Source organism: Oryza sativa, chromosome 1 (genome assembly GCF_034140825.1).
Source record: "Oryza sativa Japonica Group chromosome 1, ASM3414082v1".
Classification (NCBI taxonomy): Eukaryota; Viridiplantae; Streptophyta; class Magnoliopsida; order Poales; family Poaceae; genus Oryza; species Oryza sativa.
The window spans coordinates 22,344,117-22,370,504 of record NC_089035.1 but is presented as its reverse complement, the minus strand read 5'-3'; the positions used below and the strand labels follow the sequence as shown (position 1 = coordinate 22,370,504).

Here is a 26,388-nt window from a genome sequence, read left to right as displayed (position 1 = left end):
TGGAGCGTCACGGGCTAGTTCCGCTCGGGGCTAGTTCGGGGCGTGACAATCTCCAAGAACACTGATTCTATATAGTATATAATTATACATATGGTACGTTTTAAACATAGTGCATGTACAATAATTATTAATAGAAGGCTCTTAGATTTTCTAATTAGTATCATCTGCTAATACATGGAAGAGAGAGAAGATGGGGGTTCACTTATTCAAAGTGGAGGTTCACTTATATGACTAACCAACAATTTAAGCCAGCGACACGTTCCAACAAATCGACGAGATAATTCAATTGACAATTTTTAAATAATGAATAGAAATCCGGTCTCTATATGTATAAATTGATATACACATCTAAAATGTTTATGTATACTTAACAACAAAGACAAAGAAAAACAAACTAGAAAGCTAAGCTTCGGCCCTTATGTTGCATGATAAGCCCTGCCACACTAAAACCGCACTGAGTCGATCTTGATACGCTGTCCCACGCATCCGCTTTCTATCCACCTATGACTATCTCTTTTGCCACCCTGCCTTTCCCTTCAACCGGATCCTCTCGACCTAAATTCGGCAGCTCTCTATCCCTAGTGTCTCGCTCGCCGATGCCATTCGTTGTGGGTAAAGATAATTCAAATGGCATAGATACTGTAAAAGTTCAATGAGTTTTCTGCAACGGGCCTTTAATTTGTTTCAGTTCAATTTTGCATACACTTGTGTATAAATATGGGTAAATAATGGGTACTTTGCTAAAATTTTAGGGGCACATATTTACCCGTGAATCACACTAGCTCCGCCACTCGGCCACTGACATTATTGTTATGGTAACAATGGCTCAACAAAGGCTTAAATGGAAGTTCTGCTGTATTTTAGGATGGGGTGGGGATGGGGCATGGAAGGGGTAATGAAAAATATTTTTGGGATTAATAATGGTTAAAGTATTTATTTTCTTAACTATTATAATAGCAAGCATAGTCTCTAAAAATAAATATATATTGTCTAAGATTGACTCTGTTGTTGAACATGCCCTAAGGCTTACAGAGCCGGTTAAGCCAACACAGCTGTAAATTCGACAGTGTAGTAGAACACATTTTACTAAACCATAGGTTGCTCAACAGCTGTCCTCTTAACAAAATCCGTTATCTCTATTACTACAGGGAATATGCACAACAGCACAAGCATCCGTTGCTGCGATCCCGCAGCATACACTAATGACTAATCCACGAATATGTCGGCCCATTGAACACGCGCATCGACATATATTTATAGGAAATTTTGATGTTGATACCGTAAACTTCTAAAAGCATCTAATTCGTATATTACTCTTATGAGAAAATTCCTTACGTGCACATAAAAATTTGCTCAATTCCCTTATATATGTTCCTAAATTTTACCTCATTTGTTATATCTCTAATATTATAAAAATTGAAGATGTTTTTGTCGGTACGTTTGGTACGTCATTCGTGTTTGAATTGGTTTTTAAGTTCAATCGCTTTTGCAAATACAGATACATGTTTGAATCGGTTTTTAATTTTGTTTATTTTTAAAAATACAGAAGGAGTCGTATAAGAAATCTCTTTAAAAAACTTCATGCTAACTTGAGACGATCGGACCCCTAATTGCAGCTCATAATTTTGTAAAAAGAATATCAAGCGAATTCCCACAGTGAATTTCACCGTAGCTAAACCGTATAACAATAATAAGATTAAAATAGCCTTCACTCGTTGCAACGCATGGGCATTTTTCTAGTTTCTCTAAAATTTTATTTTGCTCCCTGTATACTTGTTCGGTTAGTTGAACGTGCGTTGGCTATTAATTTTTCAAAGTGACTATATTATTCCTCTCTCATATATATTTATTGTGCTACATCAGTGATAAAAACTCAATCCTCAAGTAAAAAAGAACATTTATTTCTAAAAAAAAAGGGTCTAAATTATTTGACCACAAATTGAAATGAATAAAATTGAAACTTTTAAATAAATTTTAAATTAATTTTGACGAAATTTGAATAAATTTTCACAAATATTTAAAACCAAATAATAAATAAATTTGGTTCTCAATTGCTAGCCGAAACCCTTATACTAATTTAATTAAATATTCAAATTGATAAAATTCATTTATCATTTTTTGTTGAAATAATCATATCCATTTGATTTTATTGTAAATTGAGGAGTAAATTTCATTAAACTATATATACTTTAATCTATCTATCACAAAACTACACTTACGTCATCACTTCGTGTGAAAGGATTAACCCGGGAGTGATATGGTTAGAAGGAAGAGGCCTTATAAGTTGGTTCTACTCATGGTAAACTAGCAAGGTAGTACTAAACATGCGCACACAGCTCACATAGGCCACACAAGCCTTTTCCTAATTGGACCATGATGTCACAAGTGCTATGGATATAAACTCTAAAATCTGTAGTTTTTTGATAACTTCATTACTAAATCTGTAGTTTTATGATACAATGATTTAAATATGTAGTTTTGTGATAAATTTCGCTCTAGATTTGTAGTTTTATGATATACATTCTTAAATTTGTAGTTTTGTGATAGTTTGGTCAAAGTATCTATGGTTTTATGAAATTTTCTCTAAATTAAAATTTTTGACATGAGATTTATGAAGTATGTAACACAAAAGTATAAGAAAGGAGGGACATGTAGTCATTTTTAGAAAATAAATTTATCGATTAACTTACAGTTAAAACTAACGAAATAGGCATGGAGATTACGTAGAAAATAAGACAAAATTCAGACGCATAAAAGGATTAAGAAAGTTCGATGTGTGGTGTGTGTTGTAGCGCCGCCGGGATTGTAGGAAATTTTCTATACATGCTCCATTGCTCCTATATATAATGCAAGGTAGGACGCTCACAAAGGAGCATTCATACGTAGCACACATACAACTTGCTCTCAAGAGTAAAGCCCTCTAATAATTTCTCTACACACTCTCCAGTGCCATGCAACTCCACATCCTCCTCCTCCTCCTTGCTGTCACAGTACTCCTCTCGTCGCCGACATGGGCGGCGGCCGGCGGTGAAGATCAGGCGGTGGCCTCGCAGGAGGTGAACCCGCTGCACTACAACTGCAGCCTGTCCGGCGGCAAGTACGAGCCGAACAGCACGTACGAGGCCAACCTCAGGGCGCTGGCCTCGCTGCTCCTCGCGGAGGCGAGGGCCACCGCCTTCGCCTCCGACAGCTTCGGCGCCGCGCCAGACGCGGTCTACGGCATCGCGCTCTGCCGCGGCGACTACGCCGGCGACGCCTGCGCCGGCGGCCTCCGCAAGGCGTTCAGGGACGCCATCGACCACGGCGTCTTCTGCGCCGGCTTCAGGGACGTGACCGTCTACTACGACGAGCACATGTTCCGGTTCTCCGGCGAGGACTTCCGCGCCAGCCTGACCAACGCGCCGGCGTGGGTCACGTGGAACATGAACGGCGTGGCCGGCGCCGCCGCGTTCGGCGACCGCGTCATGGAGCTGATCAACACCACCGCCGAGTTCGCCGCGTGGAACTCGTCGAAGCGCGGGTACGCGACGGGGGAGGCCGGGTTCGGGGAGCTGGACGTGGGCGCGACCCGCCTCGGGCTGGTTGAGCAGCAGTGCAGAAGCAGCCCCGACCTCGTCATCTTCGCGCTCGTGCAGTGCACGCCGGACCTCTCGCCGGCCGGCTGCCTGAGCTGCCTCTCCGGCATCGCCTCGCAGATGCCGAGGTGGTTCACTGGCGCCGCCGACTACCGCCTCGGCGGCCGGATTCTCGGGGTCCGGTGCAACCTGAGGTACGAGGTCGATCGCTTCTTCCTAGAAAGCAACGAGACGATCAAGATTCATATGCCAAAACAGAAAGGTACGTACGTCCGAAACTAAACGAGAGTGAATTTTAAACTCTCGAGGAGACGTCGTCTCGTTGCTTGTATCACTTTACAAGCATGTAATTTAAAATTTAACTTGCAGAAGTTTTCTGAGAATCTCACTCATGCAAAGTGCAGCACTCAGTTTACCTTTTCAAAATGTTGTGCTCAATTTTCATATATATATATATGTGTGTGTGCAGGGGGCATGAGCAAAACGGATATCGCATTGATCACCATTTCTGGAGTTGTTACTCCTGTTCTTCCTTTGATTCTAATTGGATTCATCGTAAAGAAAATACGAGGTATAAGGTGTACCGTTCTTGCTGGCGTCTGGCGATATTAAAGTTTTTATTCTCTCGATTGACTAATTAAGGAGATGTATTTATCAGGGTTTTTTTTACGCACCACAGGAAAGTTAACATATCATATATATATGTGGCTCAATGTTGTTTTTCTAATGAATGGGATACATATGTATGGTATATATATATTGTTAAGTTGCAACATATGGCATACCAAAATTTATCTTAAATATTAAATCCTAACCTTTTCCTGGTTATATACATGTAAAAGCAGATTGCAAGCTAAGAAGAGAATTAGGTGACTGGGAGAAGACCGTTACCGAAGAAATTGATGAAAGGTTTTCACTTTATCCTTTCTCCATGATAAGAGATGCCACAGAAAATTTCTCAGCAGAAAATAGACTTGGGCATGGATCTTTCGGTCAAGTTTACCGAGTAAGTTGATAATATTACATAACCTCTAATTGAACTTCCTGATATTGCTTAGTTTCCTTTTTTTTTAAAAGTACATAATATCCTTGTACAAGATAAATTTTAATATGTCATGTACAAACTTGTGCTAAAACAATGTCATAAAATATGTCCCCTCCTCGCCCCCTCTATATATGCTTAGTGTCCGTCCCCTCCTCTCTCTCTCTCGCCATCCTCCCTACCTCTCTCTCTCTCTTTCTCGCGCCCTCCCTCCCAATCCGCCATCCACTCTCTCCCACTCCCCCTCTCACACGCGCCCTCCCTCTCAATTCGCACTACTACATGATAGATTTTCCTGGATGCCGCCCCCTTTTGTTTCCATGCGATCCGTAAGTGGAACCGTACGGAAAAATGGAGGACCGGCGCTGGGCCGTCGCCCGCACGGGAAAACGCATTATCCCGTGCAAGCGGCGCTTAAGCCAACCGCACGTGATAATCGTATTATCCCGAGCGGTTGGCTTAAGACGCCCGCCCGCACGGGATAATGCATTTTCCCGTGCGTGCGACATAAGCCGACCGCACGCGAAAATACATCTCCCTCTCACTCACTTCAAAATTTTCACACCTCCTCTCCCTCTCAATCATTTTAAAATTTTCACACCTCGTCTCTCTTCCTTTTTATTTTCACTTTCCTCCCCTCTATCTCTCTCACTTCCTCTCCTCTCCTCTCCCGACTTTCACTCCTCTCCTCTCTTGACTTTCGTTGTCGACGAGGCGAGGCGGCGGCGACCGTGCACGTTGGCGAGCGGCGCGGCGACCGGGCAGCGGCGAGGGGCGACTTCAACCGGCCCCCTCGCGCCCGGATCCGGAGGCGGCGGCCATCCCCTGCACGGATTTGGCAGCGGTGGCGGCCGGCACGACTGTGGACGTGACGGCAACCAGCCTCCGCGCCTGGATCCGGCAGCGGTTGCCGTCCCCCCCCTGGATTCGGCGGCGGCGGGCGGCATCAACGGCGACGTGACTAGGTGGCCGTGGCTGGTTGCGGCGGCGACCGGGCGGCCGTGGCTGGTCGAGGTGACCGGGCGAGGCGGCGACCGGGGCGGCCGGGTGCGTGTGGCGGCGCGACGACGGCGACGACGAGTTGCGGCGGCCGGTTGCGTGCCGGCCGCGGGTGGGCGGCGATTTTCACTTTTTTTTTATTTTTGGTTTTTTTGTTTTCATGCAGGTGGTATTATAATTTGATCGCACGGGATAATCAATTATCCTGTGCGGTCGGCCCGCCCGCACGTGAAAATACTGATTTTCGCATGCGGGCCAAACGACCGTATGGAAAAATGGATATGCCCGCATGGAAAAATGAGTTCTGTAGTAGTGCCGGCACCCTACTATCTCTTCTATTTGGAGATGCAAAAGAGACAAAATAAATTTAAAATATACATTCAATGGGAATTAAACCCAAGACCTTTAATTCAATTCCAACAAATTATTAACCTGTAGACTATGTCTGAACTGTCATAGATATTTCTTAGAAAAATTTTATCTTATAACATGTGCTAATAAATACAGTATTTGGCACAAAATGTAGTACCGACACTATGATAGCTATTACTGCACACTCTAAACTGTCTTAATTACTGCATTATAGCAAATCTTTTATCACACGGCTACAGTGTAACATCAGCATGAATATATTACTATAGTAACATGAGACACACCACATATATCTATTACTTCCTTTATTCTAAAATATAAAATATAAGACACAACCACCCTTAACCCAAAGACCAAGAAACAATTATTATCATCTTGTAGTTTAGATCATCCACATAAATATAATGCATGCATCCAATAAGATTAGATAATATGAGAGTGGAGGATTTAAAAAAGTTATAATTTAATGAAGAAGATGCCACAGTTAATTGCATGCTTGTATGCATGCCATATATTATGGAACATCTAAAAAAGTGGTTGTACTTTATATTATAGAATGGAGGCAGCATGATCTATACCTTTTTTGAATGACATATATTATGAACTTGTTATTATAGTAACATGATATATATTACTATAGTAACATGAGATCTACAGTAACATCAAAATGACATATATTATGAACTTGTTATGAACTACATAAATAACAAATCAACTGTGCAAATAAGCATATGATAATTTACAGATGTGCTAGCTTGCGTCTAGTCGTCGACCGGGCAATCCCATCTCCTCTTCAACCCTCAACCATGTAGACATTTTTTTTTTCCTTTGTCTCCTTCCGGTTAACCAATCAAACCCCAGAACAAGAACGAAACGAAGGGAAAGAAGAAAGGAGATTAGATCTTTCTGTTTATTTAATTTGGAACAGAATCAACGTCGTATCTGTAATTTACTTTTTTTTCCTCATGAACGGCGTACTGATCTGCAGAACGATATACTGATAGATGGATGTAGGTATTCAATTCACATATAATACCCATGTTTTACTAGTTAATTACTCCACTGCCATCATGTTACCATAATTTTTTTCGGTACCTTGCCCCTATCTTGATCAACGGTACTCGTTGTTCCACCTCCACGTACCTCTAAATACCTTGCGAACACCGTAAAAGGTCTCTAACATGTAATTTGAGAGATATCATTGTTTAAAAGACTATAATTTTAAAAGTATTACTTGTATTTTAGCTTGCTATTATGTATCTTTGTGTGGGAAAAGAGTACTTTTAGCACTTGTGTCAACTTGTGACCATGCACATGAAGTTTTTAGCACTTGTACTTTGCACAAGATTGAGATTTAAAAATTTAGCTATGCACAAACCCCAGTCAAACCCGCTTGCGCTGTCTCCCCCCACGCCCAGCTTAGTTCAGTTCTCGTCTCACAGGATTGATGTAGTAACATGACAGTCAATGTGAAGTAACTTGACTGCTTTTTACAACAACAACGTGAAAAAATAGTCATGACAGATTTAGTTTCGTTAAGCACTTTTTTACGAACACCATGGTGCAAACGGATTAGAAAAACAAGATATAACATGAGAGATATTGCTCTTTAATCTTTAGATTTACCTTTTTTTCAAGTTCTCGTCACGTAGGAATGGTGTAGTAACTCGATGACTAATGTGTAGTAACATGATTGCTTTCCACCATAATGACGTCAAAAAATAATCATGATGATCTAATTTCGTTAAGAACTTTTTTACGAACGTCATGGTGCATTCGGGTTAGAAAAGCATGATATGATGTGATATGATGTGATAGATATTGCTCTCTAAAGATCGATATTTAAAAGATTTTAGCTCTACACAAGCATTAGTACTATAGCATCACTGTTACTATTACAAGTCTCTGTTTCTACAATTTTTATTATGATGTTACTGCCAAAAGTGCAATAACAACCTACAAATTTTACGGTAACATATAATATTACTGCCGTTCTGTGATAATGTTACTATGAAAACGTAGTAATAAGATATGATTTCTACAGTAACATCCTACAGTAGCATAACTAATTTGTTTTTTTATTGGAATTACTGCTAAGACTTTGTCCAACAGTGTAACATAACTAATTTTTTCTTACAAAAACTTGAACAGAGATACAAAGCAAGCAAGCAACAATCCCTAATCACAGTGTGATAGGATAAATTGGTTAGTAGAGCTTCCTATGAACCATGCATGGGGAGAATTTAGTTTTTGCTATCTTCCCAAAATGTCAGTGCTCAAATACCACTCTCCAAAATTTTTATTCCCAAATACTATTCGAACCCACATGTCAGCCTCACCCATCACCGGATCCCACGTCACTTTTGTTTGAATGGAAAGTGAGGCTGACATGTGGACCCAGGTTGCATTGGCGAATGAACATTTGGGAGAGTAGCATTTATGCACTGTCATTTTGGGTAGATGGCAAAAAGTAAATTCCCCTATGAACCATGAGGTTATAGGTTTAAGTCTTGATTTTGCTATTTTAATTTTTAATTTTCTTTTCAAGGTGAAGCAAAGGAAGGGTAAGAGAATAGACGTCACATCACATGGAGAGAGAATTTGAGGGAGGGGGGAGGAGGGCGCCGGGAAGAGGGGAAAATAGGAGAAAATAAAAGAAAAGAAGGAAGAAAGAAAGATCGATGAGGGGAGGGTGGGATGTAGCGAAAAAAAAAAGAGAGGGAGCAGGAGGAGTGTGTGAGGGGGAGAGGAGAGGTGGATGGGCTTGGTGGGAGGGGGAATGAATAGGTAGTTGGGATGGGCTATGTGGGAGGCTGGACGCGGCGGGGGGGGGGGGGGGTTGTACCTTAATTGCAGTACACTTGTATATAATACTAAATGGTGTCCTGCGTGTTGCTGCAGGATATATATGTTAGATATTGTAGAAATGGTGAAATAATTTGAATTGAAATATAGTGAAAATGATTTGAAAATAATGATTTAGCATGTGTATGTTTAATTTTAGAATGTTGAGCTTTGTGTGCTTAGAGGATTGATGTGGTATGCTTGCATGTTAGATTTTAAGAATGCTAATAAATATTATGATTGCATGTTGAGCTTTAGATATTTAGTGGGTATTAGCTTTATAGAAAGAAGGGACATATATATTAGATGAAAAAACAGTTATTAGCATGTCGCATTTGAAACAAATATATGAATCATTACAGGGCATATTACAGAACGGCCTTCAGATTGCAGCCAAGAGGCTCGATCAAACTACTTGGCAAGGTCTGGAGGAGTTTTTGAATGAAATTAGGATTATCATACGGCTTCAACACGCCAATCTGGTTAGGCTTCTTGGTTGCTGTGTTAACCGCAAAGAACAAATACTTGTCTATGAATACATGCCTAACAGGAGCTTGGACTATGTATTGTCAGGTAAGCCAATATAATGTGTCGTTAGTAGATAGCACCGATTGAAAATTCGTAGAACATTACTTGATTTTATATATACTCATAGACAACAGTTATCTGTTTCAGATCGTGAAAGAGGAGCATCGCTGAGCTGGTTCATGCGACGGCATATAATCAACGGGATAGCACAAGGACTTGACTACCTTCACAACCATGCTCCAGAAGGACTTATAATTATTCATAGAGACATGAAGCTAAGCAATATTCTTTTGGACAGTGAAAATAATCCCAAAATTTCCGATTTTGGGATTGCAAGGAAATTTTGTTTAAATGGAACAGAACCATACGTGACTCATCCAGTAGGAACACCGTAAGTAGTCAAGAGCCTGTTATATGCAGAGAAGAAACTGGAGTGAAGTCCATTTAACTCACACCCCAATCGACCTTCAGCTATGGAACCTGAAATTTTACACACCCTTCCATTATCAAAACCGGTGAAAATATTTTTGATGTCTAGCTAGTAATTAAATAATCTGTTCTTTACTGATATCTATTTCTAATTGAGTGCCATGTCAACGAAAAAATAAAATGATTTAACTTGAATATTAAACTTAGCAATACTAGATTGGATTACCCGTGAAGGGGATATTTTAACCAGTTTTGATATGTATAGTTGATGGGTGTAATTATCAGTAATACTATCAGAATTTTGAATTTTCATAGCGACCAATTAATTTTTTTTTTGCCAAAATAAAACCTCCAAAATGTACCGGTGATTTTGATGTTTTCCTTGATGGTTCGTGCCTGTCAAGAAATATCTATTTCCTTTTAGTGGTTTCATGGTTGAGAGTGGATTTATAAATTTATATGATAGTCGAAGGGGTAGCTAGACTTTACTCTAAAAACTAATTAAGTCAAACTGAAGATTCGATATATATGATCAATATGAATCTCATATTGGGTGGGAAGCTAAATATTACATTTTTTCCTTATGTTTTGGATTAACAGAGACTTACCAACCCAACCCCACCCCACCCCAACCAAAACACGGGCGTACACTGCGCACTCACACAAAATTAAATGAACAATCTCTACTTTATATCTATATCCATAAATTATATTGTAATGAGCAATGTTTGAACAGATTTCGCTAACATATCAAGCACTAATTTATTTATATATTGACATGATTATACTTGCTGTTGTCTAGTGGTTACATGGCGCCTGAGTATATACATGGGGATTTGACCCCAAAATACGATGTTTTCAGCTTCGGTGTTTTGGTTCTTGAGATCATAAGTGGCAGGAGGGTTCGTTCTCCAATATTTAACCAACATGGCAGATCGATTCATCTACTTACTTATGTAAGTGAAGTTCTTCCTCTAGTTAACATTACATTTGGAGCGCATGAATTTTACGTTAACTATTTTAATTCTCACAAACTTCAATTCCTTTAAAATTTCTTCACTCCAAAGGAGGATTAATAAGTGTAATGCCTAGGGTACTAACTTTTTGTTGTGCTCTAATAGGCCTGGAATATTTGGTCAAATAGGAGATACAATGAGCTTTTGGACCCCTATTTGAGGGTGGAGTTTCAAGAGGAGCTAACCAGGCAAATTCAGATTGCTCTGCTATGCGTTCAGAAAAATCCGGGCGATAGACCAGATATGCACGAGGTTACGATGTGGCTGAGCAACAACGGTCTGGGACTAAGTGAACCGCAGGAACCGGCTTACCTCAATGTTCCGCTTGGGTATAATGACGACTTTGTCACTGCACGTCCCGACCTGGAAGCTGGCATAATAGAGCTGCAGTAGCTAAATGCGTGGGGTTGATGAAGACTCTTATGAAGTACTCCACACTGCATATATGTGTGCTTAATTAGCTTGTTGTGGTATATTTAATTTGTCTCGCATACTTGTGCAGTTCTGCAGTATGCTTCGTCCAATGATAGCTTTTGGCATTGCTATGTACTTGGTAGGTCTAGGAACTATATATCCTTCCTACTAATATTAGTGGTTGTTAAATTTCCCTACCTTTGATTACTTTGGTTTTGATTAAGGTGAACCATAATTTGCATGTTTTTTTAGGGTGATTTACATGCTTTTTGTTCAATTCACAAACCTTCGTTTGCCAATTTTCTCTAGTGATTTTTTTTCTGATTTCAAATACAAGGTATATTCTAGGTCTATACTCACAAATTAAGAAAATTGTTAGGATACGCGTAGGCTACGATAGCATAAATCAAATTTTTTCTACCACGTAAACCAGCAACCATGCAAGTATTAGATCATAGATCGTTACCACTCGACACGCTGCGCAGCGGAAGAAGGCGCTAAGTCGAAGGAACTCTCGCGAAGTAGCGCGCGTCGATGTAGAGGAAGTAGTCGATCGCACCGGCTCGACCTTCTCCTCCTCGTGCGTTCTCCTCGCCGTACTCCCACGCCGATCAGCACCGCAAACCAGCGGCGCCTCTACCGGTATCCACACGTACAAGGACGGAACGCCACCCGCAGATGTGCTAGCACCCGCGCGCGGCTATGGTTTTGCTCGAGGAGGAGAGTGATGGCTAGGGTTTCTTACGTGATGCAATACCTCCGCTGGTCACACCCCTCACGAATATATAGAATCCATCACTCGGGCCTCCAAGGCCCGTAGGACTCCTACTCGGATCCCTATCCGAATTAAGCTCATATTGGATCTCTATCCAATCCCCTTATTCCGGTCCATTAAGCGTGCGACTCTGTAGGTTCATATACACTCGGCTGTAACCCGAAAACTCCTTTTTGGTCCACGTGTCAACAGCGGCCCCTAGCAGAACGTATTGACCCACCGGGCATATATAAAGAACATATCGACTGAACCTCTAGTGTATACTTGTATGAACCCCTTTGCCTCACGATATCGATTAAGCTCGAGGCTAGATATGTGCCATCCTCTAATAGCTCAATCATTCACTCGAACCTGTGATAGATTATATAACTTGTGATTGACTCCTCAATCACCTTTGGCATGGCCATGCACTTGCATAATCTATGATATCGAGGGGCCCAGAGATATCTCTCCATAGAAGGGGCAAATCCCATCTTGATTATTCATATCCCACAACATGTTTCACGGCATACCCGAAAACTACTTTTATAACTACCCAATTACATAGTAGCGTTTAGCAGTCCCTAAGTAAGCTACTACACATGTTGGAAACCATGATAATCTCAGGTCTAAGGATTCAACACCAACACTAAATGAGATCACTGATGACACAACACATATGGCTCTTGCAGTGTCTCATGTTGGGTCTATCCAACAACATGTTCCCCAACATGTGTCCACATTATTAATTTGGTATCTTTATACCATGATCCATGAGACATGATCATCAATTAATACATGTGCTGATCATCTAAACATATTTGTTCCACATATGATATTTGATCAGGGATCATTTAGAAATAGTAACAAACAAAATAAAGAGTCTCATGAAAGAATCACATATTCATTAACCAATAATGAGTTATCTATTTCAAGAAACAAAGTCGGATAAATATGTAAACATAGCATGTGATACAATCATCTCTATGATTGCCTCTAGGGCATATCACTAACAGTAATAACTCAATAACTTTGTTGCTCTTCATTTATAACGTGTCCTGGAAAAATTGAGCTAATTGTTTGTGAGAATATTGATAGGGTAACATAACAACAGATCACACGATATATTTTTTCAACACTGAGATTCAATTCAACCCCTCTACGTCAAAAATGTATTAGGTGCGCACACATACAATGTAATCATGTTAATTAGGGCCAATGCATTTCCAAATCATTATCTAAAGAAGTTCAGTTTTCTTATCCCTGAAGTCAACTAGATGAATATGCACATATATATGGCGTACACAGTATTTAGGGGGGCATGAACAGTGGTGCCCACTCAGCTCTATAAACACACGCATGCCGTATTCCTATGAGCACCTTTAAAAACTAGGCTAATGTATTTTTATATTGACGAAGTCACCATAGACGTCTTGTTGTTACACCAGTGGAGCCACATTAATATCACCAGGGTCCGATGAACCTGATGGAATTCAACCATCCAAATGAATTGCCTGGCATCAACTCATTTCTAGTTAAGTTTTTTAAAGTTTATAAGTCGTTGTGACTTTTTTTTAATTATTTTTTAAAAGTTTATCTAAGTTTATAGAAAAATATAGAACCATTTTTAACAGAAAACAAACGTATTATTAACTGTTAGTTTTAATAAAACAAATTTAGTATTTTAGATATTGCTAAATTTTTCTATAAATTTGACTAAACTTAAAAGAAGTTTGACTTAAAAAAGTCAAAATGACTTATAATATGAAACGGACGACGTATTATCTATCCATTATATATTTAAAGTCCATTAAATGTCATACAAACGCTCTCAAGTTTTTATGTGGCAATCTACGAATGCTCCTACGCCATCATATGGTACTCTAATAAATTAGAAAAAAATATAAAAAGTTTAAAAAATACATCCAACTATTTATTTTTATTTAAATTGGTGACCCTTTATTATCAGCCAATAGATTAGATCTAGTATTAAGTAAACCCTCCCTCCTAAAACCGGCCAATATCCTCTCTAACTACAAGTGCACGCATCGAAGAGATGGTAAAACATAGAATAATATATCTTAACTACATAAAAAAATTGCAACTTTCCGTTCGTCACATCAATTTTTCGTCTGTAACAACAATTTTTCATCCGTAAGTTCGATCGAAATCCAATCGGACAATCCAAATAAAGAGAAAAAGAACAGGAAACATAATAAAAAGCGCACAAATCTTATCTCAGTCCCACAAGAAGCCACCAATGCCGCCGAATCCGCATGTGGGAAGTCACCGTCGCCACCGGATCTGGCTGTGGGATGCCGCCAACACCATTGGATCTGCCCGCGGGAAGCCGCACGACACCACCAGATCCGCCTGTGGAAGCCACGGGAGGACGCCATCACTCGCGATGGGGGAAGGGGGCTGTCACCGCTTCTGCTCGTGCTGAGGGAGGGCGCCGCCACCGTCGTTCGCGGTAGGGGAGGCTTACGCTCGTCGTCGGGATAGAGGATTGGGAGAGAGAAGGTGAGAAAGTTAGGGTTAGGGTTAGGGTTTTCCCACGTCTACATCTTCAGCGGCGCGAAGGAGATCCAAGCCATCCATCATATCGGACTGCTCATGTCGCCTCCAGGTCGGGCCGCATAACTGCTGGGCCGCGCAAGCTTAATGGGCCGAGGGCAGGCCAGTGGGTCCAACATAACACAGTGAGAGGAGTTGAGGGACGCTAATTATACTTTAGTTGTGGGCTGAGAAAGTAAATGGGCTAAAAATGGCTCAGAGAGAAATGAGGATTTTTATTCAGATTTTTATTTAAATAAATACTGAAATGATAATTAGTATTATCAAAATTAGCAATTAAGCTCTGAAAATTTGAACAAAATTTCAAAGAGTGTTATTAATCATGGTTAATTTAATAAAAATTAAATCTAACCATATCATTTTATTTCTCCGCCTGCGGTGGGGGAAGGAGCCGCCACCATCGCTCACGGTGGGAGAGAAGGGGAATGAATTTAGGGTTAGGTATAGACTTAATTTATTGTTTATGTCCAGGACAATCTCATATAACACCCATGTAACTATAAAATAACTATAATCATTATTATAACATTATTTTTTTCCATTGTAACGCAAGAGCACTTTTTATAGTGTACCTAAAACCGGCTAATATCCCATGCATGTACGTATAACTGTATAATTAAGCAAAAAGAAAAAAAAAGTGCGTACTTACAATCAGCGTACCTATAACAGATTTTTGAGTGCGTACTTAAGGATTCTTTTGCTCGGGCTCACTTTTCTTGAGTGGTAGGGAACATAAATATGCAATTGAACAGATTGGCGCAGCATACGCATAGACATCCACGTCGGTCGCCGGAGAGTTGGGGTTAGCTCAAAGAGGTGGCGTCATCTTCCTTGTTCGATTGTGCTACTGGTTGTTGCCCAGTTGCCGGCTTTGGAGGAGGAGAAGAACAAAAGAGCCTACTACAGTACTCCTTACTAAACATCAGAAATTGACTGCCATGATTAATAAACCTTGGTGTGCAGGGGGAATCCAATGATGACTGCCATACTGTTCGATTAATAAATTACCTATGCCATATTGTTTCAGTTCTATTAGTACTCCTCACTAAACATCAGAAATTTGATTTTCTGTAGCACATGAAGATTTTCTTAGTGATGACTTTCTGTTTTCAACAATGGTATTTTTTTCCGATGAAAATAGAAAATATTATTCAGTTCATGTGATGATCTTATGTATCTTTACATCATGCAGCTCTTTTGCCCATCGGCCTCTTCTTTTGTGCTTGGGCGATGCCTATCGGACCGTTTCATGCTTTTGTGGAAAATGTTGCTCATCTGTGGGTAAATTTCATTGTGGGCAACATATAGCACATTAAAATAGGGCTGACTATATTTTCACTTAATTAGCACCACCTTCATTTACCATACTTTACATGTTGGACCAGAGTTTAGCACCTGGCTCTAGGATAGCTTGGGTCTAATCCACCTGAAGCGTTTGCTCGTGTCGATAATTTTTTTTACTAAAAGTTTATCAAATATAAATATATTATAATTACACTGTAATTTGCATGTAACTATAATATAATTTGTATGTAACTAGAACAACATGACTTTCAAAAGCACTGCTCCTTGTGCACAGTGGAGGTCAAGGGATTTCTCTCTCATCCATGTTTAATAAGTAGAGTTACCATTTAATCACTTTTGTTGTATGGTAGAAACAGAAAAGGGATGCATGCAAGACATCACTTGGTCGTTTTTGTAGCAGTCCATGGCGGGTGTGCTAATGGGCGGTCACCCCCCATCCCCTCTAACACGCTCCTCTCCCCCTTTCTCCTCCCCTTTTTCTCTTCATACTACACCATAAATTTTAAAAAAAGATAAAAAAAATAAAGTTTGAAAAATTTATGTATAGAAATACTATATATAAAAAAATATTTGAATTCAAATCCAAATTTGAATCGGGTATATAAATTTTTGACTTATAAACTTTGGGTATATAAACTTTAGATGTATAGAAAATATTATATAAAAAATTTGAATTTAAATTTAAATTTGAATCGGATATATAAACTTTTGACTTATAAACTTTCTGGGTCTCTAAACTTTAGGTGTATAAAAATACTATATATAAAAAGTATTTGAATTCAAATTCAAATTTGAATCCGATATATAAACTTTTAACTTATAAACATTGGGTCTACAAACTTTAGATGTATAGGAAATACTGTATATAAAAAATATTTGAATTCAAATTCAACTTTGAATCGGGTATATAAACTTTTGACTTATAAACTTTAGGTCTTTAAACTTTAGGTGTGTAAACTTGAGGTGTACAAACTTTAGGTGTATAAATTTACTAAAATAAGAAAGTAATGCGGCGCAAAAAAAAAAAAAAACCCACGTGGAGGAGGAGGGGGTGATCGTTAGGGGGACTGCTAATGGGCAACTGGGTGCGTGCCCAGCCGCCCGCGCGGTCAGTCCTACGTATACTAGTACTAGTATACCTACTACTACTACTCATATACTATATATACTAGTAGTAGTAATACTACACTGTTACTACCACTATACTACTAGTACTACTACTATACTGTTGTATACAAATTTTGTGTATGTCTATACAAACTTTGTGTACACGTATAAAAACTTTGTATACGTAAATACATACATATTTAAAAAAACAAAAACCAAGAAAAAAACAAAAAAACACCACATATACAAACTTTGTATACGTAAATACATACATATTTTAAAAACCGAAAACAAAAAAGCACCACGTATACAAACTTTGTATTCGTACGTATACAAACTTTATATACATACAGATATAAAATTTATATATGTATAAGTTTAAAACCAAAAATAAACCAGGAAAAAAACCAGAAAAAAACGAAAAGAAATACTGAAAGAAAAAAAAAGAGAAACGCCGAATCAGGGAAAAAAACCAGAAAGAACGAAAAGAAAACAAGAAACGTGCGCACATGACCGCTCCCGCGCCGTTCCACCGTAGCGCCCCTCTCCACGCGTGCCACGTGGCCGCGCCGCGCGGGAGGGGAGGCGCGCGACTGATCGCTTTTTAGAGCAAGTTTAATAGTAGAGTTCACTACGTACTAGTCAATGTTAAAGCTAACATATATAGTAGATTGGCTATAAGTTTATCTTTATTTTCTTCATCCTCTCTCTTTCTCTCACCATGAATTTAATGCATATTTTTTAGAGTTTGTGTGCAGTTAGCTCTTGCATAAGAGCCAACACTTCCCACTTTTGTTTATCTCTCTCTTCCACATAAGCATATAACTTGCTTATAGCCCACTATTATCCTTGCTCTTAGCGATTTCGGATCATTAGGAACGATCAATCGCCCATTAGATTTTTCAGTCCATGGCTCCATGCATGTTACCGAACGAGGATATCCGCACTGCTTTTGCCTCGTACGTACGAACGGCCGGTCGGCTGCGCCTAGCGTTAGAAAAATCGATAATTTTAAGAGAAAAATTGAACGACAGAATTTTAGCAAGACAGAGATTTCAGATTTTTGTGAGATCGATGTACTTTGTACCAAGCAGCGTGCTGCGTGCTGATGACGCTACAGCCAAACGTCACGCGCCCACGTGCCACTGGTGGAGAAACCATCTTTCGTCGGTCGGCCGATTTCCACAATAGTCCCGGATGCAATAAAAACCGGGGCTAAAGATGATCTTTAGTCCCGGTTCAAAAGGGAAACGGGCATATTTGATCTTTAGTCCCGGTTTGTGTTACCAACCGGGACTAAAGATCATCTTTAGTCCCGGTTCGAATGCTGTCAGGACCTGTCAGGCCCCCCCGGGATCTTTAGTCCCGGTTGGTAACACCAACCGGGACTAAAGATCTTAACTTTAGTCCCGGTTGATATTACCAATCGGGACTAAAGATCCCGGTGATCTTTAGCCCCGGTTAGTGTTACCAACCGGGACTAAAGATCTTAACTTTAGTCCCGGTTGGTAATACCAACCGGGACTAATGATCCCGGTGATCTTTAGCCCCGGTTGGTGCTACCAACCGGGACTAAAGTCCCACCCCTATATATATGTCTTCTTCCTCCTCCAGCTGCCCGAGCAAGCTTCAAAATTACTTCAAAAAAGAGGGGAGGTCATGCTAAAATTTCTATTGAATTTATTTTGGTGATTACATACAAATCGGAGGTGCCTAAAAGGTTTGCAACTTCATCCTCCAATGTTTTTTTTGTCATACTACATTTGCACCTATGTTTTGCACACTTTTTTTTGTCTCCAAAATTTAGTTGTAAGTTGATGAGAGAGAAAATGTGTGTGGGGAAGAAAGAATATATAGAAATTTAGTTCATTTGCTAAACAAGGTTTTATAAAATAGTTGAGAAGGAAAACTGTAGTGAAAGTTAATCTTAAATAATAGAAAACAAACTAAAATGAAAATTAAAAGAAGTAAAACACATTAAAATTAGTTTAAAACTTTACAAATAGTTTTTAAGAATTATTTGGTGTAATATTTTATGATTTTTGTATGAATAAAGATATCTTATAATTATTGTATGACTGTCATTATTGTAAGAATAATTATTTGTGTGCGGTTTTTTTGACTCATGTAGATGGATCGGCAATGGATGTACGCTGACCGGCGGTCCAAAGAGTTTATTGACGGCGTGCACTATTTTTTGAGAGTGGCCGAAGCTAACAGGCAAAGGGGTTTTATTTGTTGTCCATGCAATAAGTGTAAGAATCAGAAGGAGTATTCTGCATCCAGGACTATTCATTTCCACTTGTTTGAGTCGGGGTTCATGCCAAGTTATAATTGTTGGACATCCCACGGAGAGCAAGGTGTTGAAATGGAAGAAGATGAAGTGGAAGACGACAATATTCCGGACTTTGCTCAGTATGTTGGATTTGAAGGAAATCAAACGGGCGAGGAGGAAATAGCTGCTGATGGTAACGACGTTGCGGATGATCTTTGTCAGATGTTGCAGGACGCCAGGGAGGACTGCGAAAGTGAAAAGGAGGCCCATAAATTGGACAAGATGTTGGAGGACCACAGAACTTCGTTGTACCCAGGTTGCGAGCAGGGGCACAAAAAGTTGGATACCACTCTGGAGTTGTTGCAATGGAAGGCAAAAAATGGGGTTAGTGACAAGGCATTTGGCGATTTATTGAAACTCGTCAAGAACATTCTTCCGGGGAGAAACAAATTGCCCGAGACAACGTACGAGGCTAAGAAGATAGTCTGCCCGTTAGGACTGGAAGTTCATAAGATTCACGCATGTCCGAACGATTGTATCCTATATCGCGGTGAGGAGTATGAGAACCTAGAAGCATGCCCTGTTTGCAAAGCACTACGATACAAGATTAGACGGGACGATCCAGGAGAAGTTGACGGGCAGCTAACAAAGAAGAGAATTCCTGCTAAGGTGATGTGGTATTTCCCTATAATACCACGGCTAAGGCGTTTGTTCAGGAACAAGGGGAATGCTAGAATGTTGCGATGGCACGCTGAAGAGCGTCAACAGGACGGGATGCTGAGACACCCCGCCGATGGTTCGCAGTGGCGAAACATCGACAGAAAATTTAAAGAATTTGGAAAGGACGCACGAAACATACGGTTTGGTTTGAGTACGGATGGCATGAATCCTTTTGGAGAGATGAGCAGCGGCCATAGCACTTGGCCCGTTACGATGTGTATCTACAACCTCCCCCCCTGGCTATGCATGAAGAGGAAGTACATAATGATGCCGATTATTATTCAAGGCCCCAAGCAACCTGGTAACGACATCGACGTGTACCTAAGACCACTGGTCGAAGATCTTAAACAGTTATGGAAGAAGGGAGGTGTCCCCGTGTGGGACGAGGACAAACAGGAGGAGTTTAACCTACGAGCGCTGCTGTTCGTAACCATCAACGATTGGCCTGCACTTAGCAACCTATCCGGACAGTCCAACAAGGGGTACAAGGCTTGCACTCACTGTATGGATGAAACAGAAAGTACGTATCTTAAGCACTGTAGGAAGGTTGTATACATGGGTCATCATCGATTCCTTGCAGCAAACCACCCGGTACGGAAGAAAGGCAAGCACTTCGAACATAAGGCCGACCACCGTACGAAGCCTAAACATCGCAGCGGGAAAACAGTGTTTGCTATGGTTAAAGATCTTAAAGTAGTGTTCGGAAAGGGGCCTGGAAGCCAGCATATAGAAAGCGAAGATGGTCACGCGGCGATGTGGAAAAAGAACTCTATATTTTGGGAGTTACCATATTGGGAATTCTTGGACGTACGCCACGCAATCGACGTGATGCACCTCACTAAGAACCTTTGCGTAAATGTCGCGTCCCAAAACGACCCTAAAATACATCCTCTAAATTATGCCTAGAATAATTAAAATCCATGTGAAAGCCTCCAACAATTAAAATGTGCAAAGTTAAAAGTCAAATAAGGCTTGGAGGATTTTTGTATATTTCCTAAAAGCCTAAAATGCGTAAATAAATTTTAGTGGAATTTTCAGAGCACAAATAATAATTAAGAAGAAATAAACAAAGTTAAAAAGGTTTTATAAAAAGAAAAACCCTAAAAAGTCTTTTTCCCCCCCTCCCCCTCTTGGGCCGGCTCAGCCCACCTCCCTCCCTCTCTCTCCTCTCCCCCGCGGCCCATCCGGCCTCCTCCCCGCGCGCGTGCCGCTGACGGGCGGGCCCGCCCGCCACCCTCGCTGACGGGTGGGGCCCACCCGTCATCCCCTACCTCCCGCCGCTCCCGCCGCCTCGCCCGTGCCCTAGCGCCGCCGCCGCCGCAAATCCCGCCGCTCCCGTCCGCCCCGCGTGCAATCAAGAGGGGGGAAATATTCCCCGTGATTCCCTCCCTCTTTCCCCCCATTTTTCCCTCTCTCTCTCCCTCGGATTCGTTTGGAAACCCCTCCCCTAACCTCGCCGGCGCCATCAATGGCGGCCGGATCTTCCGCGCCCGTTTCCTCCTCGTCCGGCCGCTCTCTTCCCCTCCCAACCCTATATAAACACTCCCCATGCCTCCCTCCGCCGTTTCCGACCCTCGCCGCCCTCTCTCCCCGTCGGAATCGAGCTCGCGCCGTCGCTCTCTCTCTCCGCCATCGCCGCCGAGCTCCGGTCCGCCGCAGTCGTCGCCCCGGACCTTCTCCCGCTTCGGCGCCGCCTTCTTCGGGTTCGCCGCAACCTCGCCGACCTCGTCCACCTCTCCGTTTCGGTCGCCGACCGCCGGCCCGTGCCGCGCCGCCGCCTTCCTCTGCTCCGGTCGCCGTTCCCGTCGTCGCCGTCGACCCGGGGTGAGCCGTGGACCGCCGACTCGCTTCCCCCTTCCCTCCCCTCTCTCGGGCGCCGCTCCGCCGCGCCGGTGGTCGCCGGCAGCGACCATCGGGGCGCGGGTGCGCCGCCTCCCGTCGGCTGTGCCGGCGTGGCCGCCTTCGGGCGCGCCCCTCGGCTGCCATGTGGGGCCCGGCCGTCAGCCGCCCGCGCCCTCGGGTGCGGCTGACGCATGGGACCCACGGCGCCGGCCGGTGTGAGCCGGGTGCGCCCGGTCCACCGTGGGCCGTGAGGCTGCCGCGTGGGCCCCACTCCCGTGGACCCGGTCCGCGCGCCCTCTCCCCTCGGCTGACGCAATAAATCCATTTTTTTTAAATTAAAATTTAAATGAAGAAATTCGCAAATATTCATTTAAAGAGCATATAACCTTCAAATGGCCATAACTTGGCCATTTGAACTCGGAATTGGACCGTTCAAGTCTCTAATTTTTCCTTAAGAAGTCAAGAACCCATTTTTGTGCTTTGTTTCTGCTTGTTATATGGAGTTTATTAGAGTAAAAGCCTTTTCTTTCCATTGGTCGTGTAGACGCTGCAGCTTCGGAAGATCCGCTCTTCATGGAAGTTGAAGCCGACGTTTGGGAAAGCGAGCAAGGCAAGTCACATCATCTTTGAACATATTGAATCCCAGTTTATAAAATTATGTTGATTTAAATTATTGCATTATCGCTTTATTTAAATTCCCGCGTTATCACTGTTTTATTTAGCCATGCCTATTTACCTTTGTTATGACCTTAATATTATTATTGTTATTATTTCCTTGTTCACCCTAGAATAAACAAAACTCCAACTAGTGGACACTCTACACATGTTACCACTAGTATGATTTTAGGTAGATGCTTCGCTGTTTAATTAGGTAACATTAGGTGATTTTACAACTCTAGACTTTGGGATGTTCATATCACCTGGACACTATGGAATGGTTTGGTTATTGTGGAATTGGCTTCACACCGCCCCCTCTATTCAAAATCCCCAAAAATGGTTTTAGGCTGGGCTCGGGGTGCATGGTTTTGATAGTAGCACCTCGGCCATATAAGGACCGGTCTTCGGGCCTCTGTTGCAAAGCACTACCGTACTTCCACATGTCTAGTGGGTAAGGCTTAGTTTGTGGCTCAGTCTGGTTATAAACAAAAGTACACGGATGGAGATGGACGAAGTCGGGGGTCGATGGACATCTCTAGGACAAATGAAGGCTACACGAGCTGCGGCCCGGTAGTCGAGATGTCATGGCACAGGGCCGGTGTCCTGCTGCTAGGGGCTCAGTCCTGCCTGCCTGTCCCGGGGGTTCCGGCCGTAGGTGGGATTGGGTCGGTACTCTTGTCTATGGCTAGGATGGGTTGGAAACTATGTCACGTCTTCCGTCTGTATACCGTGGTGGTATGTGGCACGTGGTTACACGTGAGGAAGATGTGTCTTGTGGGTAAAGATGTACACCTCTGATCAGAGTAAAATCTATTCGAATAGCCGCGCCCTCGGTTATGGGCAAGCCGAGCAATGTACCCAAGTTAGTGTTTTAATTCTTAAAACCTGCTTAACAACTAAAATGTGGAATGGTTGGCCTGGGTTGGCTTGGGACGAGCTGGGACCCAGGGTCGGGTTGACAGTTCGGTCTGAATCATCGTAGGCCTTGGGTTAAGGCAGGTTCGTGTGGGTTCACGGCCTTGATAAATAATATTGTATAGTTCTAGACTCGTGTTTACTAAATAGTTTTGAGCAACTAAATATCTTTAAATGCTGTTTACCGCAACCCTAACCCTTTATAGTATAACTCCTTTGTACTCCCTTGCATTTATTCTGCACTTGTGGGTGTGTCTTGTTGAGTACGGTGGTTGTACTCAGTCTTGCTCAATTTTTCCCAAACCCAGAAGAGGAGCCCCTGGAAGATGAAGGCTTTGGTGTCTAGCTCGTGCCTACCGTCAAGCGCCTGTGGTCGTCGCCCTAGTCTTCCGCTGTTTCTCGTTTGTCTTTGTGTGTGCTGGGCCTTCGCTGCCCATGTAATAAATTAACTATTTACGCTTCCGCTTGTTAAACTCTGAATTGTATCAACTTTTGGTGTACCTTGCCTCCTGGGACAAGGAATAATACACGCACGTAAGGAACGCCCGTTGGGTTATTTCCGGTCGTGACAGTAAACCTTCTTGGCTTCCTAGGTGTATACGGAAAGTCGAAAGATACACTGGAAGCACGTAATGATATGAAGCATATGGAACAACGCGGCGACCTTCACCCGGAACCAAAGGAGAAAGGAAGCCATTACTTGAGTCCAGCCAGCTACACTCTTAGCAAGGCAGAGAAGGAAAGTATATTTGAATGCTTGGAGAGCATAAAGGTACTGTCTGGATACTCCACGAATATCAAGCGAATAATAAGCACGAAGGAGAAGAAGTTCACAAACCTAAAGTCTCATGACTGTCACGTGTTGATGACACAACTGCTACCAGTTGTAATAAGGGGTATCCTTCCAGACAATGTCCGGGCAACAATAACAAAGATATGTGCATTCATGAACGCAATTTCGCAGAAGGTCATCGATCCGGATAGATTAGAAGCCCTTCAGAATGAAGTGGTGCAATGTCTCGTCAGTTTTGAGTTGATATTTCCACCTTCATTTTTCAATATAATGACGCATCTGCTTTGTCACCTTGTGAAAGAGATCCGTATTCTCGGGCCTATGTACCTACACAACATGTTTCCTTTCGAGAGGTACATGGGCGTTCTGAAGAAGTATGTTCGTAACCGTGCTCGTCCAGAGGCAAGCATCGCCAAGGGTTATGGAACAGAGGAGGTCATCGAATTTTGCGTAGAATTTATCGAAGACCTTCGCCCAATCGGGGTACCTGAATCACGCCATGAAGGGAGACTACGGGGAAAGGGAACTCTCGGAAGGAAAGCAATAACGACGGTAGACAACAATTTATTCCGTAAAGCCCATTTCACTGTTCTGCAACACTCTTCATTGGTAGCTCCTTACATCGAGGAGCACTTGGCTCTAGTTCGCACCAGGAACATCGGTAAGTCCGATGCATGGATTACACGGCATCACATTGATACTTTCCCCGCATGGCTACGACAACATCTCATGGGTAACGAGTCGATCAACCAACAACTTGCCTTCCTGGAGAGGGGACCGTCTGGGTCGATCGCGACATTCCAGGGATATGAGATCAATGGGTACACATTCTACACGAGAGCCCAAGACATGAAGAGCACGAACCAGAACAGCGCTGTTCGTGTCGATGCCATGGGACACGATGGAACAACTGCCACGTATTACGGTGCCATCGAGGACATATGGGAACTTGACTATGGTCCTCTCAAGTTTTCTCTGTTCCGGTGCCAATGGGTTAGGTTGACTGGTGGAGGCGTAATGATTGATGACAGTGGGATGAAAACTGTTGACCTTAACAAGGTTGGATACTCGGACGAACCTTTTGTCCTTGCCAATGATGTAACGCAAGTCTTTTTCGTGAAGGACATGTCTAGCAAAGGAAAGAAGGGCAGAGGGCCTGATGAGCCTAAGCGTCAAGTGGTTCTCCCAGGCAAAAGAAAAATCATCGGAGTTGAGGACAAGACTGACGAGGATTACGATCAGTTGGATGGGCAACCCCCTTTCACGGTGACGATTGACCCTAGCATCCTCCTATCAAATGAAGACACCCCTTACTCACGCAGCGATCACAAGGAGGGAACAATAGTGAGGAGAAAGTACGTGCCGTAATTATTGTGTACACGATGTAAACTATTTTGGATGTATTGATTATCCATATAAATCAATTGATGTATGGCATATGTTAATTACGCACGATTATTAGAGGTTTCAACAAGTTTAAATCATGTATATGCTAGTTATATGTGATACTTACAATTTTTAAAAGTTTTAAATCACACAGGTGGCAATTTCATATGTATGTTAATTAGAGTTTTTAACATTTAATTTACTAGCATTCATATGCTAATTATAATTGACTAGAGGATTTTTAAAAGTTTTAAATCACGCAAGTGGCAATTTCATATGTTAATTAGAGTTTTTAACATTTAATTTACTATCATTCATATGCTAATTATAATTGATTGGAGAATTTTTAAAAGTATTAAATTTAATATATTTTTAAAACTATCATTCATATATTAGAGTTTTTCACAATTTAATTTACTATCTTTCATATGCTACTTATATATGACTATTCGAATTTTTAAAAGGTTAAAATCATGCATGTGGCATTTACATATGTTAATTAGAGTTTTTAGCATTTAATTTAATATAATTCCTACGCTAAGTACATATGATGATTACAATTTTTATTAATTTTAAATCATGCAGTATGTACATACATATCTTAATTAGAGTTTTTACCAATATAATAATATCATTCATATATATGCTAAGTATATATGATTATTGGAATTTTTATTAATTATATTTGCTTATTACGATTTATCCACTTAATTTATTACAGCCAAAAATAATTTTTCGAAGTAATTGTCATTAATCTTTGTACTTTAAATAATGTTAATGCATTAACTTCTATTTTATAAACACATATGTAAGCGAAAATCATATGCAGTGCTATAAT

General features: G+C 41.5%; 2 protein-coding genes across 2 annotated transcripts; both read left to right on the top strand.

Moving 5' to 3' along the window:
• Positions 1–2,951: 2,951 nt before the first annotated feature.
• LOC107276206 (cysteine-rich receptor-like protein kinase 10) lies at positions 2,952–9,755 on the top strand. The gene is made up of 4 exons (XM_015782793.3): positions 2,952–3,837; positions 4,421–4,581; positions 9,195–9,405; positions 9,508–9,755. The coding sequence occupies exons 1-4, from the start codon at positions 2,952–2,954 to the stop codon at positions 9,753–9,755; spliced, it is 1,506 nt and encodes a 501-aa protein (XP_015638279.1).
• Positions 9,756–19,108: 9,353 nt separating this feature from the next.
• Positions 19,109–25,517, top strand: LOC136355003 (uncharacterized; the record flags this gene model as incomplete). Its single annotated transcript, XM_066306965.1, has 3 exons — positions 19,109–20,782; positions 24,057–24,284; positions 24,540–25,517. Coding segments are annotated over exons 1-3 (2,880 nt in total), but the record flags the coding sequence as incomplete, so codon positions are not given.
• Positions 25,518–26,388: the final 871 nt, after the last annotated feature.

Coding starts and splice junctions, on each gene's coding strand:
- LOC107276206 (XM_015782793.3), top strand. CDS start 2,952: ATGCAACTCCACATCCTCCTCCTCCTCCTTGCTGTCACAGTACTCCTC. Junction 4,582..9,194: donor CTTTCGGTCAAGTTTACCGA/GTAAGTTGATAA, acceptor GAATCATTACAG/GGCATATTACAGAACGGCCT. Junction 9,406..9,507: donor CTTGGACTATGTATTGTCAG/GTAAGCCAATAT, acceptor TATCTGTTTCAG/ATCGTGAAAGAGGAGCATCG.